Below are 20,287 nucleotides of genomic sequence, written 5' to 3' on the forward strand. Positions count from 1 at the left end.
CTACTTAGTTTTCTCTAAAGTAATGCTTTCTGGCCAAGTTGGCCTATTTGCCTTCCCCTGTCCCCAAATATTCCTTTTGTGTTTTTTCACATGCCTGGATCCACATGCCTGGAACACTTTTCATCCTCACCTGAGCCTCTTTGGAACCCTTGCTCCTTTCAAGACTCAGCTCCAATGCCATCTCCTACAGGAGGCTTTTGCTCTTCTTGTTAGCAATGAGTACTTCCTCTTCTATTACTTTATATTTTCTTGTCTATTTTACATAACCTTTTAGAATGTAAGCTCTTTGAGGGCAGGGGAGATTTTGTTTTTGTCTAGTTCCAGAACCTGACACAATGTAATAAGATTCTATTCATTTGTTTATTTTTTTATGTGTGATTTTGCCCAGTTCCTGCCTTTATCCTGTAATTGCTTAAGTCATGGTTCTTTGTCTTTAAATTTAGTTCAGAATTTAGCTGGTCTGTAATGAATTGTTTAAAAATCCACTCTTGTTAACATCAGTGATCTATTTTTGGCTTCAAGGAACTTTGCTGACCTTGGGGACTATGTGAGAAAGAAAGGGAGTTTTAGGTCTCATATCTTTAAGCCATCAAGCTGTCTTTCAAGGATTTCTGATTTGCTGTCTAAAAGTCTGGTTTGCTGTCTTGCACTTGGATTCCAACAATGAACACTTCTTAAGTCTCATGGAGGTTCTTGCTAGACTCCATCATCAAATTTCCATCCAATCATGTTGTTCACTGTGCTGAGCTTTGTAACCAATCATTTTGTATTCAATCATGCGATGTTATCTATCCTGTTCTGTTCTTTGTTTTATGCTCTCCAAAAACCAAAAAAAAAAACAACAAAAAAACCAAAAAAAACCAGGGAGTTGTCTGTCAGTTTGGTGTCTTTGCATGAATGGAGGCAAGCCACTGATGAATTTATTGACAGGTAGCCCTTACTAATAAATGTTATCTTGCTCAGAGATCTGCCTCAGTTTATTCTTTTATTAAAACTAAATTAAAACAGTAGTGCTTAATAAATGTTTGTTGGAGTGTTTTTTTAAACCCTCACCATAGAATTAATACTGTGTATTGATTGGTTCCATGACAAAAGAAGAGTAAGGGCTAGGCAATGGGGTTAAGTGACTTGCCCAGGCTCACACAGGAAGTATCTGAGGTCAAATTTGAACCCAGGACCCCCCATCTCTAAGCCTGTCTCTTAATCTACTGAGCCACCTAGCTTCCCTCTTTTGAAGTGTTTTACATTTAGTTTTACTTTTTTTTAAAGTATGAATGAAGCTGTATTTTATGATCCTACATGAAACTTAAATTCTGGTCTAATTTCTGAATGTGAATCGTAAAATACATACACAGAAAATATAACTATTCAGAGCAACAAGCTATTTCAAAGAATTTTAACAATATCCATTTAACAGTATATAAGTATACTGTTATCATTCATTGTATTTTATTTTTTAAATTCTTACCTTTTTCTGAATATCAGTTCAGAGATAGAAGAGAAGCAAGGGTGAGATAATTGAGATTACCTGTCTTGCCCAGTGTCAGACAGTTAGGAAGTGTCTGAGGCCAGATTTAAACCCAGGTCCTCCAGGCTCCAATCGTGGTGCTTTATCGCCTATGCTACCTCTCTACCTACTGTTCTGTCCCAATTAACTGTGTTTTATAATGAAATATATAACATATTTCAATAGCATACAATTAGCTAATTATCTACTAATAGGTAATTACTAATCCTCAATAAGACCCCTACTTGGTAATATTTTATAATGGTTTAGCTTGACTTTTTTTTTTAAACACTATCTTGTCATTTAAATTTTCACTAATTCAGACTGGTCTTGTCCATCAACTAAGTTGAATTAGGAATTATATAATACAAATCCCATAGCAAGATTTTAAATATGGTTGAGATTTTGTACTATTTGCTTGGGTTAATTTTCTCAAAATGAAACCAAAATAGCAAGTGATCAAGAGAAAAGAGGCTCTTCTAATTTAGTAAAAAAGTTTTTTGGTAGTTTGATAGGTAAATTAATTTGGGTAGAATGGTCATTTTTATTATGTTAGCTTGTCCTACCCATGAGCACTCAATGTTTTTCCAATTGTTTAGATCTAGTTTTAATTGTTTGGAAAGTGTTTTTTAGTTGTGTTCGTATAATTGCTGTGTTTGTTTTGGTAGATAGATTCCTAAGTATTTCATATTGTCTAGGGTGATTTTAAATGGTGTTTCTCTTTCTACCTCTTGCTGCTGTGATGTGTTGGAAATATATAGAAATGCTGATGATTTATGTGCATTTATTTTGTATCCTGCAACTTTGCTAAAGTTGTTGATTATTTCTATTAGCTTTTAGTTGATTCTCTAGGATTTTTTAAGTAGACCATCATATCATCTGCAAAGAGTGATAACTTAGTCTCCTCATTGCCTATTTTAATACCATCAATTTCTTTTTCTTCTCTAGTGTTTCTAGTACAATGTTAAATAATAGAGGCAATAATGGGCATCCTTGTTTCCACTCCTGATCTTATTGGGAAGGCTTCTAATTTATCCCCATTGCATATGATGCTTGTTGATGGTTTTAGATATATACTGTTAATTATATTTAGGAAAGGTCCTTCTATTTCTATACTTTCTAGTGTTTTCAATAGGAATGGATGTTGTATTTTGTCAAAGGCTTTTTCAGCATCTATTGAGATAATCATGTGGTTTTTTTTGGTTTGTTTGGTGATATGGCCAATTATGTGAATGGTTTTCCTGATGTTGAACCATCCTTGCATTCCTGGTATAAATTCCACCTGATCACAATGAATAACCCTCATGATTACATACTGAAGTCTCTTTGCTAGTATTCTGTTTACGATTTTTGCATCTATTTTCATTAAGGAAATTGGTCTGTAGTTTTCTTTCTCTGTTTTTGATCTACCTGGCTTTGGGATCAGTATCATATTTGTATCATAAAAGGAGTTTGGTAGAACTCCTTCTTTACTTATGTCAAATACTTTGTATAGTATTGAAATTAGTTGTTCTTTAAAGGTTTGATAGAATTCACTTGTGAATCCATCTGGTCCTGGGGATTTTTTCTTAGGGAGTTTTTTGATTGCTTGTTCAATTTCTTTTTCTGATATGGGATTATTTAAGTATTCTATTTCTTCTACTGTTAATCTAGGCAATTTATATTTTTGTAAATATTCATCCATCTCACCTAGATTGCTATATTTATAGTTTTTAATGATTGCTTTGATTTCCTCTTCATTAGAGGTGAGGTCTCCCTTTTCATCTTTAATACATTTGGAAGAACAAAAGATCAAGAATATCAAGGGAAATAATGAAAAAAAAAACATGACGGAAGGTGGCCTAGCAGTACCAGATATTAAACTATATTATAAAGCCGCGGTCATCAAAACAATATGGTACTGGCTAAGAGACAGAAGGGAGGATCAGTGGAATAGACTTAGGGTAAGTGACGTCAGCAAGACAGTGTATGATAAACTGAAAGAGCCCAACTTTTGGGACAAAAATCCACTATTTGACAAAAATTGTTGGGAAATTGGAAAACTATATGGGAGAGATTAGGTTTAGATCAACATCTCACACCCTACACCACGATAAATTCAGAATGGATGAATGACTTGAATATAAAGAAGGAAACTATAAGAAAATTAGGTGAACATAGAATAGTATACCTGTTGGATCTCTGGGAAAGGGAAGATTTTAAAACCAAGCAAGAGTTAGAAAAAATTACAAAATGTAAAAGAAATAATTTTGATTATATTAAATTAAAAAGTTTTTTGTACAAACAAAAACAATGCAACCAAAATCAGAAGGGAAACAACAAACTGGGAAAAAATCTTTATATCAAAAAACTATGACAGAGGTCTAATTACTCAAATATACAAGGAGCTAAAACAATTGTATAAAAAATCAAGCAATTCCCCAGTTGATAAATGGGCAAGGGACATGAATAGGCAATTTTCAGATAAAGAAATCAAAACTATCAATAAGCACATGAGGAAGTGTTTTAAATCTCTAATAATTAGAGAAATGCAAATCAAAACAACTCTGAGGTATCACCTCATGCCTAGCAGATTGGTTAAAATGATAGCAGGGGACAGTAATGAATGTTGGAGGGGATGTGACAAAATTGGGACATTATTGCATTGCTGGTGGAGTTGCGAACTGATCCAACCATTCTGGATGGCAATTTGGAACTATGCCCAAAGAGCAATAAAAGACTGCCTGCCCTTCGATCTAGCCATAGCATTGCTGGGTTTGTACTCCAAAGAGATCATAGAGAAATAGACTTGTATGAAAATATTTATAGTTGCGCTTTTTGTGGTGGCAAAAAACTGGAAAACAAAGGGATGCCCTTGAATTGGGGAATGGCTAAACAAATTGTGGTATATGTTAGTGATGGAATACTATTGTGCTCAAAGGAATAATAAGCTGGAGGAATTCCATGTAAACTGGAAAGACCTCCAGGAATTGACGCAGAGTGAAAGGAGCAGAGCCAGAAGAACATTGTACACAGAGACCAATATGCTGTGGTAAAATCCGAATGTAATGGCCTTCTGTACTAGCAGCAATGCAATGACTCAGGACAATTCTGAGGGATTTATGGAAAAGAATGCTACCCACATTCAGAGGAAGAACTGCAAGAGTGGAAACACAGAAGAAAAACAACCATTTGAACACATGGGTTGATGTGGGCATGGTTGGGGATGTAGACACTAAATGACCACACCAGTGTAACTATCAATAATATGTAAATAAGTCTTGATTGATCACACATGTTAAAAGTAGTGGAAATGCGAGTTGGAAAGGAGGGGGGGGGTTAAAGAGGAAGTGAAGGGGAAAGTAAAAACAGGAATCATGTAACCATGGAAAATGTTTCTAAAAAAATAAAATATTAAAAAAATTTAAAAAAGAGGCCCTTATTCTCAATAATTGCTACAGGAATTTAATGAAAAAAAATTTTAATGGTGATATTTTGAAGAATCTTATTATATTTTCAGTCTTGAAATATTTAAATCCTCAAAGTAACTATTTTCATCCTAATGTAGCTTTATATATTCTTCTGGCAATCAAAACATGTAGCTCCTTTATCTATCTTATGACTTCCACTTGACATTCAAGTGGAACACCTAACACCAAGTCCCAATGCCTCTCCTTCCTTATCTTCACTTCATCACTTCCCTGGCATCCTTTCAGTAAAAGACCTACCTTCTGCAAAAAATCCTTTCTTAATTCTTAATTTTAGTTTCTTTCTTCAGAGACTACTTGTAACTTTTGTTTATACATAGTTTGGATGTTGTCTCCCCATTAGATGGTGAGACCCTTCAGAGCAGGGTTTGCTTTTTGCCTTTTTGTATTCCCAGTGTTCAACACATTGCCTGCCCCATTGTAGCTTCTTAATAAATGCCAGCAGACTGGTTAGATGATTGTGACTTGCAGCTATTATGCCCTTAGGGGTGCCTAAATTACTTTTGGAAGCCACATTAATTCAGGTTAGCACTGGAAGATTCTTGCTAATATTTTAGCAATTTATTATATATTTATTAATTGCAATAATAATCTGATTATCTCCTTAGCACCAACAAAGTATCCCTCTAAAGCAGTGATTCCCAAAGTGGGCGCCACCCCCCCCCCCCCCCCCCCGGTGTGTGCTGCAGCAATCCAGGGAGGTGGTGATGGCCACAGGTGCATTTGGGGGCAGTGAATAATTGTACAGGGGTGGTGATAGTATGTGACAGGGGGTATTAAATAATATTTTTTCTGGAAAGGGGGCGGTAGGCCAAAAAAGTTTGGGAACTACTGCTCTAAAGTAAAGTCAAATTTTAAAGGAGATGTTTTTATTTAGGTTCTTTCAGAGCAGATAGAGTACTGGACATGGAGTCAAAAAGACCTGGATTCATATTCTACCCCACAAACTCCCTAGCTTGTGTGATGCTGGGCAGTCTCTCTAGGCTTCAGTTTCCTCATTTGTAAGATGAGAAGGTTGGATTCCATAGACACTTGCAGATCTGAATCTATGGTTTAATGTCTTGCAAAATGTTCTGTAAGAATAATTCATATATATATATATATATATGCATATATATATGTATATACATATATATATCTTCAAGGCTTTTTGACCTTAAAGATAAGATAATAAGAGATGGCATCTTGGGTCAGACCCATGATCCCTTCAGCCTAGTATGCCCTCTCCCTTCTCCCCCCAGAGTGGACAATGTGAGTATGTTATAGGAAACTGTGGTTGTCTTTTCTAGTAAAACTTTCAAAAGGGGCATGCTCCCAAATGGCTTAGTTTTCTTATCCTATTTTCAAATTTATCATTAGATTCATCTAAAGTACCTTCTAAGGATTTTTATATTTTTAGCTTGTGCCAGTGATTTAGTCTAAAAACTCCTACTCAACAGATATAATCAAATAAAAAATTAATACTTTTCATAGCAGTTAACTGGGGCATTGTCACCTGTGCTGACATCTAGGCGTAGACAATGGGAAGGAGCATGGCTTCTTCCTGGGTCAATGGACAAGGGTGGAGGGGACCAGTTCACTGGTGGGAGGTAAGACAGGGAGGATTGATAGAATGGATGAGGGGAAGCATAACTTCACTAGCATACCACTGTTTTGGGGGAAGAAATACACTGCCTCTCTTACCTTGCCTCCCTCAACTCTCAGGTTCCTATTGCTATCCTACAATTTTCAGGGCTCTTCACTGCTATTATTAGTAGGCTGTATTTTAGCAGGGCAGACTCCCTGAGTACCACCTGGTCTGAGGGCTAAGGACACAGTCCACATTCTTGGGATCAAGTGTGGATTTATTAGAGATAGTGGCAAATGCCATACTTGTGAATATACCAGGGTTTCTGCTTCATGGGTTCTTCCTCTTCCCTCATGCTTCAAAAAGCCTTCAAATGGATTTACTATAGGAACTAGAATTCTTAGTCTGGCTCCAACACTTTCCTTCAATGTGATAATTTGAGCACTAATCAATCATCATTAAATTAAGGAAAACACATTTATGCCATTTAAAAAATAGTACTAGTAGTGGACATTATTTGTTAAATAATGATGCCACCAAATGGAAAAAAAAAAAGAATCACCTCAATGTTTTGGCTGAGCTTTTTGACAATGCTGGTGATAGTCTGGATGTGGTTTTCTAGTAGTTGCCGGGCCATCGTTTCCTCCTTTTGGAATCCCTGGCTCCCTTGAAGACAAGCTGAGATGTCCTCCTTGATGCGAAAAGCCTGTTCAAGAAGAACAGCTATAGTTCTTTCCTGGCTAGAGAGTCGGTCTTCTAGAGGACACCTCTTATTCCCTGGATTAAGAGTTCTTTCCAGGGTAGATAGTCGCTCTTCTAGTGGACATCTCTGATTCCCTGGAATGGCAGGAAGAAAAGCCTGATCCCTGGCCAAAGGAGAAAAAATAAAAATCAAGACTTTCATAGCGATAAATTTGAGGGAGAGGGAACTAAATTGGAATTCTTGTTTCCTGTTCCTTTTTCTCTTCTACCAGGGTTTGTCTCAACTCAGAATTAACAGGCTTCACTAAAACAAAGAGGATGTGAGGTTTTAAGAACCACTATGTATAGACATCCAGACCTAGAGATGGAAGTTCTTGGGTTCAAATTAGGCTTTAGACAAACCCTGCAGAAATCACTTAACCCCAATTGCCTAACTCTTATTGCTCTTCTGCTTTGGAACCAATACTTAGTGATTCTAAGATGGAGGGTAAGGGTGTAAAAAAAGTGGGGGGGGATCAGTTTGGTCAGAATCTTGGCTTTATGTTTCTTATAAAACTCAGGTCTGTTTCACTGTCTTGATATTTTGCTATACATATTTAATGTTTTCCACTTTTAAAATAGCATGTTACAATTTAGCGGTTTTGTGTTATAAACAGGGGAAATCCATTAGGAAAGAAATCAGTATGATTTTTCCTACATTCCCTCCCCCCATTACACAGAACATCCAACCACAACCAATGGTACTAAATATAGGATGTATACAGGGGTATGCTATAGCCAACTTGTATCAACTTAGCAAAGAAACCGTCACATTTTCAGTGTAAGCATTGACACCTTGGAAATGGACAATTGCTAGAAATCAAGGCTCAATTTTTTTGTTTTTTGATTGTCTAGATTTAAAGTGATGGATAAAAATGTTAATAAAGCAGATTAAACTTAATAGGGTATGGTACATTTTCAGAAATCCGGGTATCAAATATTTGCAGGTGCATATTTGTGTATATCTAGAATTTATAAAAATGAAACTTTAATCCAGATTAAGTTATAGGAATTTGGAAGTTTCATTTGTTTATTCACAAATGTGAAGATGGTTATTTGTAAAGTGTTAAGGTAATTTAAAATTAAATTCACAATCTTATGTTGAACAACAAGAAAAATGGGCACCTCCCACTACTGGGTATTTTTGCAATTGCACCTTTACATGTGTTTAAATCAATCAACAGCATTTATTACACTAGGCACTATGGGTATAAAGATAGAATAAAATGTCTTCAGGGAGCTTATGTTCTGTGGAGGGAGACAAGTATACATAGAAATACACAAAATATACATAAAATCAACATAAGATGTGTGGAAGGAAGTATCAATTAGAGAGATTAGAAAAGACATTATATAGGCAATAACGTTTGAGCTAAGCTTTGAAGGAAACTAGGGTTTCTAAAAGGCTTCAAATCAAGAAAATATTAAGGGAATGGTTAGAAAGATATTCTGACCATAGAGAAAAATGTCTATTTTAATTATTGTCTGTCATAATTTATTGGTAAAGAACTCATTCTTGTTTTCCCTTGCTGTTCTTTTCTGGATGCTAGGAGACACAAAGTCCAAGTGAATGTTGGTGATCATGAGATTTATTAGCTAGAAATGACCTTAGGAGTATTCTAGTCCAAACTCTCATTTTATAAATGAGGAAACTTTTTCCAACTCCTTCCTCCTAGGACTAGTTTGACAATTGTGCTTTAAGTCCCATAGATAATGACAAACTATTCTCATAATATCATCACTGGGACAAAAATTTTAAACTTTTTTTAGGAGGTTTTCTTTTGTTTTTGAGATTGGTTGTCCACATCTCTGCCAGGCTCGAAGTCTCACATGAGACATCTCACTGCTGTTCAACATGAAGACTTCATTTCCAACCTGGACCAGTTTGGCCCTGGTAGACAGTGCTTCCAGGGGCTCACCATATTAGTGTTGGATTTAGTGCAAATACCCAACTGGCCTTTCAAAACCCCATAACTCAAGGGTATACTAGAATGAACTTGCCTGTACTCTCTTTCAGCAGGGACTATGGTTATGTACCACCAATCTTGGTCAGTTTTTTTCCCCTTACAAATATTGGAGAGAATGGACAAAGAGATCAGTGGGGATCTTTGAAAACTCTATTTTCTTCCTGGTTTTTATATCAAAAAATGCTTGAGGGAAAAAATAGGATCTTGGTTTCTTTCTTTTGGGTTTGATGTATGTTTTCCTGTTTGTGCTGTCTGTTGTCCTCAGGCACAAGTACTCCTTTGAGCAATGTACCTTAGACAGCTTTAAGAAGCTTGGAAGAGAGCATTGATGGGCATGCAGTCATTATCTGTCTTAGCGACAGTGGTTGCTTACAACATTTATTGTCCTAAATGAAAGATAAAGCTTTCCCTTCACTGTGAAGGTCATTGGAAACTGTAGTCATAAGAGAGAATGACTCCCTATAAACATGTTACCACAACTGATCTCAGAGGACAATGGGGAAAGGAGTGTTGCTTTAATGAATTATCACCATAACAACAGTAACAAGTCATATTTATATGGCACTTTCATCTTTACAAAGCACTTTCCTCATAAAGCAAGTAGTGCATTTTACGGATGAGGAAATGAAAACTCAGAGAAATTAAGTGATTTTCATAAGGTGACATACATAGTCAATTTTGGCCCTGCGTGGAATCCAGGATTCCTGATAATAGGTCCAGGGCTCTTTGAATTAAATATACTTATAGGTTCCCCAAACTACAGAAAGTCTCTAAGAAACTAAGCTATTTTTACCTTAGGAATCATTTTGATCCCAGCCAGCTATGGGATAGCTGTCCAAAAGGTTTCTTTTTTTTTTTTTTTAAAACCTTACCTTCCATTTTAGAATCAATACTGTATGTTGGTTCCAAATCAGAAGAGTGATAGGACTAGGCAATGGGGTTAAGTGACTTACCCAGGGTCACATAGCGAGGAAGTATCAGAGGATAGATCTGAACTTAGGACCTCTAGATTCTAGGCCTGGCTCTCAATTCACTGAGCCACCCAGCTGCCCACTGTCCAAGAGGTTTCAATGAGCATAGTCTTTCTTAACCAATGTGCCTTAATGATAATTGTCTACTTACCACAAAGTCCCAGCAGCCCTTATCTCCAAAAGAACAAATGGTGGAGTCTGTTTCTTGTGACCTTGACATTAGTTTTTCCATTTATAAAATTGGCTGGGGGCCCCTTTTCAGAGCAAGGGAAGACCACAGGGGGCTGGAAGAACTAAATATGGCTTTATAGAGAAAGTAGGGCTTAAAGAAAGGACATAATTTACAAGTTAAGAGGCAAGAACAGAGGGCATTCCAAGTAAGGAGAATAGATTAAATGAAGTAAATTGTAAATCAGCATTGAGTGTTCATGGGAAAGTGGGCTGAGGTTATATGTCGTCAAGTTGGAGGAGATATTAAACGAGACAACTGATGCCATATTATATCTTAAAAGTCAGGCGGAGATGATTAGACTTGAATGCAATATTAGAGAGCTATAGAGGATTTTTCAACATAGTGGTATAAAATGAGGAACTGATCACTATGATAGCTTCAAGAATGACTGATTCTATGGAAAAAGGAATACTTAAGGAAAATTTATCTTTTAGCCATATACTAGGGAGAACGTGTGGTGGGGTAGGATTAGGAAGGTCAGGGAAGAGGCTCTGGATGAAGGTAGAAGGAGTTGAATGAGACAAAGGAAGGGTTTATGATATTTTCCTCAAAACCGGATTGTACTTCTCTATTTCTGTCAGTTTCACCACTATTTAGTAGTTTGTTTCCCACATTTGAAATCCTGAGGATTATTTTTTTTTTTATACTTTTTTTTTAAACCCTTGTACTTCGGTGTATTGTCTCATAGGTGGAAGATTGGTAAGGGTGGGCAATGGGGGTCAAGTGACTTGCCCAGGGTTACACAGCTGGGAAGTGGCTGAGGCCGGGTTTGAACCTAGGACCTCCTGTCTCTAGGCCTGACTCTCACTCCACTGAGCTACCCAGCTGCCCCCCTGAGGATTATTTTTGATTCTTCCCTCCCCCCACCCCGATCCTTCGGTTTTATCTTTAAAATGTCTCACATCTTTTTTCCCACCTCTCTATTTCTATTTGAACTCTTCCAAACTTTCCTATTATTTTTTTTAAGCCTTACCTTCTGTGTTGGAATAATCAATACTAAGTATCAGTTCTAAGACAGAAGAGTGTTAATGGCCAGGTAAAAGTGACTTGTCCTGGGTCACACAGCTGTGAAAGTGTCTGAGGCCAGTTTTGAATGCAGGACCTCTCATCTCTAGGACTGGCTCTCTAACCAGTGAGGTACCTAATTAGCTGCCCGAAACTTTCCTGTTATTATAAAGGGTCCACCATCTCCCTAGTCACTGAGACATGTAACCTTAAAATTATCCTTGATTCTTCTCTTACAGTCTCTACAAATATCCAATCAGTAGAGAAGTGTTATTGTTTTTACTTTCACAGTATTTCTCATTGTATCCTCTTCTACTAAAGAAGCTGCCATTCTGGTACAAGCTCTCATTGCTTCATGCCTAAATTATTGCAATAGCTGTCTAATTGGTTTGGATGCCTCAAGTCTCACCTCACTCTAATCCAACCTCTACTTCACTGTCAAAGTGATTTCTCCAGGGCATAAGTCTGACCATGACTTTTCCCCTACTCAATAAATCTCAGGGAATCCAGCTTACCCCCAAAACCAACTAGAAAATGTTCTCTTCAACCTTTAAATCCATTCATAACTTAGTCCATCCAGCCTTCTTATTTTCTATTTCCTTCCACGTATCCCAATATCCAGCTACACTGACTTACTTCATCATCACACAAGACACTCTATCTCTCAACAATGTACCTTTTAACTATCTTCCATGCTTGGAATGTTATTCCTCCTTGCCTCTGCCTCTTGAATTCCCTGGCTTCCTTTAAGACTTAGTTCAAATTTCACCTTCTGCTTTTGACCTTTCCCAATTGTTTGTCTGCCCCAATTGTTAGTGTGTTCTCCTTGAGATTACCTTCCATTTTCACTATATTTATCTTATATGTACTTAGTAATTCTATTGGAAAATGATCTTCTTGTTGGTAGGGACCATGTTTTTGCCTTTAGACCAGGTAAGGTCTGGAGCTATTGTCTCAATGTAAAGTCACACTGAAAAGGCAAATCCTTAGGGCCTCTTCAGGACCAAATCCCTGAGGATTTGGACAATGGATTTTTTTAATACTGTACAGCTTATGAAGTAGAGTATTTTTTCCAGCAAGGATTATCTATGTGCTTCTTGCCATGATTATTAAGTTTATGAAATCAGTTACATTTTATAAAAGAGTATTTACTAAAGTGATACACTAAAAAGAACTGGTACTATGGAAAATAGTTTATTATTTATAATTTGTTAATATTGTTTGAACCTAACTTTATGTGACTAGAAATTGTTTAACCTAAAAGCTTACTTGTAGAGGTTAGGCTGAACTTAGAGATGCTCCAGGGAAGTCAGATGGTTAAGCAATGCTTACATACCACTCTGTGCTTGTTCTGGATTCACTCAGGTATTGTTTTGGGTCTACCCAAAGCTTGTGATTTGAGTTGCCCACATTAGATGAACTTACCTGGCTGATATACATCTCGAATTACCATTCTGGAGACTACCTACTGTCTATGTGAGTCCAGTCAGACAAATGTCCTTATACCCTTGTATATTTTGAACAATGTAAATCTCACTTGGCCTGGATGAGAGGTTACCATGCCTTCTGCCTCTCCCTCCTTTACCAAATGACTTAATTTCTTTCAGATTCAGGGGTTCTTTCTTACAACTCACAGTACAAAACATTCCTCGCAGAAAACAATAACATACTCTTCTGCCTATACATTACAGAATCCAGGGGAAAATGGGCTCAAGTTTAGAGATCCCAAAAGGGATCTCACAGCTCCTGAAAGTCCTTTGGTTAAAGTTCTGAAGATGTTGAGAATAGTGTAGGTTTTCTACTGTTTCTTTGTCAAGCTCTGATTTCCTCATCAAGTCTAGTCTGTTCTTTGATGGTGCTGAAGAAACTCTTTTTGAGGTTGCTTGTTAGGACTTGGAGTAAAATATCTAAATCCTCTAGGTTCTTTGAAGATTACAAGATCCTGCCAAGAGGAGGAGAAGCAGTTTTGGTTGACAATAAGTCATTTCTAATCCATTCAAACTCATCCCCTTTTAAGAAAGGTTCTCTCTTCTGGCTCACTGCTTCATGAAATCTCTGATTCTAACTTACCCCCTGGTTTAATATGATAGCACAGCATACATTATAATATCCCTACAAGGTGTTACAATGTACCTCAGCCAATTTGGACAGACTTCCTGTGGAATCTAGGAAGGTAGTCTGGCTTTGTTCACCCAGTGGAGAATTGAGATCTATTCTCATCTGATATATTTATGGGCATGGCATCTTGTTATTTACTTTAGGCAGGGAAGGGTGAATTGATTGATTGACTCAATTACACATTACACTTGTATCCTCGATGTCTAGCACAGTACCTGACAAACAGTACTTTGCTTGTTGACTAACTCACTTGTTATAGTCATTTTATAGGTAGTTTCCCCAGTTCTGAAAAGGCCACAATTGTCTTCCCCTGGGATCATTATCCAAGTTATCTATACAATCTTAGAGGCAGAACAAAATTGTTTTATTCCCTAGTGTCAGAATGTGATCACTTCTTATTCTTTGAAATTATGTCCTGACATTTGCAATCTCCTTGCTTTTCTCCTTCCATCTCTTTTATATTATCAACAGGCACCGAATTCTGTATTTAAGCTGTCAAGGTGAGGAAAAGTAAAATAATTTACTGGGATGTGGATGGAAATTACCAATCCTAGATGAAAAATCTTTGGGACCTTTTCAGAAATAATTTTTTACTTATTCATCCACAGACATCAAAACTATTGAAAACAAAAAAAAATGACCAATTTTTTTGGATGGAATTTGCAAAAAACAAGCCCAACAGCATGGTTCTATTTGATTTTTGAGGTTTACTCCAGTTGTGTTCCAGTTAGCAGCTGTAGGTGTATATATATATAACATCACACTTTATTTTCTGCTCTATTCTTGTGAACAGACAAATCTACTTCAGGGAACAAACACATTGGTTTTGTAGCAAAAGTCAGAGGCAGGATTTTGTTTGACAACATTTTGATTATGGCAAGGGAAGAACAGAAGAAAACCTTTTATGTATTGTTATGTGTAAAAATGGTTATGTGACTGGCTAAATTGTGGGTCTGTCATTCAACCCAATACCCCTTTATGGGAAAACATCAATATGAATTTTTAGGAGAGTTACATTAGTGTCATGGAAATATACCATTGGAGAAACATGGCTCAGTGATCTTTACATCTCCCACAGCACCTCGCACAGGTACATAAATATTTTGCAACCCTTAAAATGGTGCATAAATGTGAGATAATCCTCATCATCTCAAGTTGGGAAGAAGAGAAATGGGTTTGAGTGGGAAGGCTGGCAAGGCTGTACTGAAGATTCCCTACATGACCCAGAGGCAAGTCAGACAAATGTAAATGGAAACAGAGCCAAACTCAGACTTTATGTAAACCAAACTTGGCAGGAGGCTGAGTGGGGTGGGGTAGGGAACAGGCAAGGGGGAGGAGTTGTGGTCTAAATTATATTGCACTTCTTAATCTGGCTTTAACGGTTTTGATAGGATCCTAGGTTCACTCAGAGGCAAGGCAATGATCCTTCCAGAAAGAGGATTCAGGTCTCTCTTGTCCCAGGACAGTCATTTGAACTTTTCCAGCCCCTAGAGGTGCTATTTAATGAACATGTATTATATTCATTTCTTATAGGTATGGCCTTGAATCCATTTCATAATCTCCTTAAAGAGGAAAGGTCACTTAGTGATGATGCTGAACTAAGGAGGAGCAAAACAATATTAAAAATAAGGAGAATTCTCTAGGCTTTTTTAAGAAAAATGAACCAAGCAAGAAACAGAGACAAACACACACACAAACACACACACACACACACACGCATCCCACCAAACATATTAGCTCCTTTACTAATTCATTCTCTGCATTTCAAGTCTTCTGATATGGGACTGAATTGAGTCTAGAGATGAGAATCATAAAATCTGATAATTACATGATTCTTTAAGGCTGGCAAAGTACTATAAAAGCATTCTCTCACTTGATTCATGCAATAACACTGCAAAGTAAATCTCTAAGTATTTTTTCCCCTACTTTGCAGATGAGTAAACTGACCCTCAGAGAGGTAAGTGCCTTATTTTCATTATTTCTCATTCAGGGCTCTTTTTATACCATGATTGTTTCCTCTAATTCAAATGATGCAATCAGTCTATGGAGTAAACACCACTCGATGACCCATCTGAGTTATACTCAAATAATGTGATAAGTCTATTGTGTACTCCCTTCTGCTATGTCAAAATATTACTAGACAACGGATCATGAAATATCACTCTCCATAATGTAGTGGCTGTATACTGAGTAATAAAATGACTGCCATCATGCTAAAAAAAACACTGAAAACAATCCCCTCCATGCCTTAATTCACTTATGAGGAGAAATAATAAATCATTTATTATTTTGCCTATTTGACTTAATTGAAACTTTTATGTGCACAGACTTTAAATATAAAGGCCAGAGGGCCTTTACCCCAAATATTCTCCTGTAAGAATGATTGTAACATATGTTGGTCACGGTTCAGCCTAGAGGCCAGCTGGTAGAAATAATTTCTATTTCTCCTAAATTCTCTGAAAAATTAGAATAAGAAGCACTCCCACCATGAATAAGAAATTATTTTCACCTTAGTGCCCTATCTAGAAAGTTTCAAATCAAATTAGGGATATTCAGAATTAAAACTCCTAAGTCTCAAGAGAAAAATACATTTTCATAGATCATAAAATGGTAGAGTCAGAGGGGACCTTATAAGTCATGTAGCCCAATCTCAGAGACTTGTAATAATGGATAGAAGATGGGTTGGCTTTTTCTACCATGACAACATGTTAACCACTCTCACATGGAAGCTAGAGTAGAGAGACTCTACTAGGTGGATGTCCCTGGCTGCCTTTTCTGTTCTAGGTTCCTTTCCTAAGTGGAAAGCATCTACCATGGGACAGACAAGACCAGACTTGAAAGTGACCTGGTGGTTCAAGAGGTCCAGAGGTCCCTTAAATCCAGCTGATTGGAGAAAAGTAGATGTTGCTTCACTGAGAAGCAGAAAGATGACTGGTAGTTGTTTGGATAGTGCAGAGCCAAGGTGAAATGTGGCCATACCTGTATTCACTAGTCCCACAAACTGCTTTACATTTTGATCAGATTTAATCATTATCCTCCTGGGAGAGTTATAAATTAAGTTACAGAATCCTGTTTTAAATTGTTCTGTAAACAAATACTCTCAGATTGCACTCTGGGCTGATGGGGAAAACAGAGGGAGCAAAAATTATGAAACCAGGAAAGTATATGATATGCCTAGGAGATGGTGAATAGACTTATTGGTCAAATAGAGGGATCATATAGGGAAATATAGTGGAAGAAAAAGCTGGAAAGGCACCATGTCACAGAAAACCTTTTTTTTCCTCTTAGTACTGAGGATTTTCTGGGAAATGGCATGTTTCCTTATACTTTTTTTTGAGTAACACATACAACCAATTGACTGTTTCCTATGATTTTATTTCTTTTTCATTTATTAGTCTATAGACAATCATTAGATTTTAACCAAATGCACTTGCTTCTTATTAGGATTAATCCTTCTCTTTCCTTATGACAAGTTTCAAGTAAATGTAATAAACACTTATTTAGTTCCTAAAGATATGCAAGACAAATATATAGCATTAATGGGATATATGATAATGAATAAAATAGTTTCTGTCCATAAAGAAATGTTCTTCTATGTAGACATGATATGCTTTTAAATATTTTTGTATAGATCTGACTTTTTTTTCCTTTATACTTTTTAAAACGTTGTATGTCACTCTAAGGCAGCTAGGTGGTACAGTGGATAGAGTGCTGAGCCAGGAGTCTGGAAAACTCATCTTTCATGAGTTCAACTTTGTCCTCATACATTTACTAGCTTTGTGACTCTGGGCAAATCACTTAACCTTTTTTGCCTCACTTCCTCATTTGTAAAATGGACTGGAGAAGGAAATATCAAACCATCTCAATCTTTGCCCAAAAAGACTCCAAATGGAATTATGAAGAGTTGAACATAACTGAAATGATTGAACAACAAAAATGTTATTCTAATGTTGCTTTATATGTTTGAATTCTGTCATTAAAGGAATAAGAATTATAGGTAGATCCAGAACCAAACTCTATCAATCTATTGATTATGGGGGGAAATGAAGGGAAAATATGCTTAGATTTAAATTATGAGGTCAATCTAAAATATGTCAAGTTCAAAAAAGGTATAAATAACAGTACTAGTATGTGATAAAATAGAATTTATACTAGAAAGCCTAAAGAGAAATAATTAAGAGCATTATAAAATGGTGAAAGAAAAAGTATATAATAAATACATAACAATTCTTATTTTACATATAAAATAATTCAGCAGTTAATTTGTAAAATAAAGCTTACTAGTAATACTAGAAGAAAGACAAAAGTGTAGTAATGATAAGAGACTTCAAAACTTTATTACCAGAACATGACCAACAAAAAAGAATCAATAAATAAGATCATGGATCTGAACAACTTATTAATAATTGATAAAAAGAATCAATAAATAAATGGATCTGAACAACTTATTAATAATTGAAATTAACATATTGAGAGAATAGGAGAATCTAGGAATATACATCCTTTGTAGAGTGAGTGCATGCGTGTGTGTGTGTGTGTGTTTATGTGTGTTCCTCTCCAGGTCAGTGATGGTGTAAGAGAAATTAAATTTATTTAAGTAGGAACTCAAGGAGAAGTATGTAATAGTAGAATGCTCTGTTACAACTTCAGAATGCTTTGGCAAAAATTGATGTGGGGAACTCTACCTCCCTCCATTTTTTATTTGACACTCCATGCTAATAAATACTTTCAAAGGTGCATAATTTCAATGAACATGATTATCTTCAAGAGCATCCAACAAAAGGACATCTATTAAGACTTTTTAGCCTATGTCTATGGCTTGATCAGACCTTTAACCATTTTCACTAAAGTCCATTAGTTATTATACCTTTGTAGACATACTCTGGATGGGATCTAATATTTTTAAAGGCTGTTCAAAGTAGTAAGAAAAAGAAAATATTTTTATGACATTGACTAACTATATCTTCCCTTCTTTCCACCCTCCTAACCCTCATTTTCATTACAAATGATAACCTATCATAATTAAGTTGAAATGAATAGTTTTCTATATCTGATTTTCTGGAATTTTATTCATTTAATTTATAATAACAGAAAATTCACTAAGGCTCTCCTTGTAAAATTTGCTTCTTCTGAAGAGCTGGATAAAAAAGTCTGAGATAGTTTAATCTATATTTTGTTGACAAAGGAATAGTCTAGATGACCCCTTAGGTTTCTCATAGATCTTTGAGTCTATAACTTAGCATTTCAACAACATAGCAAGTAATTATACGTGTTAGAAGTATAGACTTACTTGGGAACATACTGAACTAGCTCAGTGGGCTTCTCAGATGACATTCTGGCTGGAGAAAATCTTTCCTAAAACAAAGGTCACAGGTTTTGAAGATGTTATTATCATCAGCTTCATGAACATTTGCATTTCAGACAGTAAATACCTTATGCATTATAGCAGAGAAATTAATTTAATCCCCTTTATAGCTTATTTATCTTGCTAATGATGAAAATCAAAAATCAATTCTAAAATGATATTGTTCAGTAGTCTATCAAAACTATATCCCACTTCCCAGCTGTGTGACCCTGGGCAAGTCACTTGACCCCCATTGCCCACCCTTACCAATCTTCCACCTATGAGACAATACACCGAAGTACAAGGGTTAAAAAAAACCTATATCATTCATGATGTGAAATTCCATTTTATACATCATAGTGGAGTATCTAGATTTAAAAAAACAAACCACATTTTTTATAACCTTTACCTTTTGTCTAGAATCATGTATATGATGTATACTGAATGATAAGGGGTAGGCAATTGGTTTAAGTGACTTACCCAGGATCATATAGATAAGAAATATCCGAGGCCAGATTTGATACTATCAATTTGGTTTTCTTCTTTCCTTTTTTTTATTAGATTGACCAGTACTTTGTCTATTTTATCTGTTTTTTCAAAGTACCAGCTTCTAGTCTTATTTATTAATTCAATAGTTCTTTTACTTTCGATTTTATTAATTTCTCCCTTGGTTTTTAGCATTTCTAATTTAGTTTTCATCTGGGGATTTTTAATTTGCTCGCTTTCTAATTTTTTGAGTTGCATGCCCAATTCATTGATCTCTGCCCTCCTGAATTTGTTAATATATGCACTCAAGGATATAAATTTCCCTCTGAGTACTGCCTTGGCCGCATCCCACAGATTTTAGTAGGATGTCTCATCATTGTCATTTTCTTCAATGAAATTGTTGATTGTTTCTTTGATTCCTTCTTTGACAAATTGGTTTTGAAGAATCATATTATTTAATTTCCAATTGGTTTTTTATTTTCCTGTCCAGGTGCCCTTACTAATTATTATTTTTATTGCACTATGATCTGAGAAGGTTACATTTATTATTTCTGCTCTTTTGCATTTGTTTGCAATGATTCTATGCCCTATAACATGGTCAATCTTTGTGAATGTGCCATGTGCAGCTGAGAAGAAGGTGTCCCTATTTATTTTTCTCCACATATCAATTAAATCTAATTTTTCTAGGACTTCATTCACCTCTCTTACCTCTTTCTTATTTATTTTTTGGTTTGATTTATCTAGATCTGACAGAGGAATATTTAGATCTCCCACTAGTATGGTTTTACTATCTATTTCCTTCTTGAGCTCTGCCAGTTTCTCCTTTATGAATTTGGGTGCTATGTCACTTGGTGCATACATATTGAGCAGTGTTATTTCCTC

At 36.0% G+C, this 20,287-nt stretch overlaps 1 protein-coding gene across 1 annotated transcript in view; it reads right to left on the reverse strand.

Moving 5' to 3' along the window:
• FAM81B (family with sequence similarity 81 member B) overlaps positions 1 to 20,287 on the reverse strand; it is a 93,116-nt gene that overhangs the window by 61,190 nt on the left and 11,639 nt on the right. Inside the window, exons 3-4 of the mRNA XM_044680493.1 lie at positions 18,866 to 18,930; positions 7,104 to 7,407 (exon numbers count right to left, since the gene is read on the reverse strand). Of these exons, the coding sequence (XP_044536428.1) occupies positions 7,104 to 7,407; positions 18,866 to 18,930 (369 nt within the window). The remainder of the gene's footprint in view (positions 1 to 7,103; positions 7,408 to 18,865; positions 18,931 to 20,287) is intronic.

Source organism: Gracilinanus agilis, chromosome 1, assembly GCF_016433145.1.
Source record: "Gracilinanus agilis isolate LMUSP501 chromosome 1, AgileGrace, whole genome shotgun sequence".
Classification (NCBI taxonomy): domain Eukaryota; kingdom Metazoa; phylum Chordata; class Mammalia; order Didelphimorphia; family Didelphidae; genus Gracilinanus; species Gracilinanus agilis.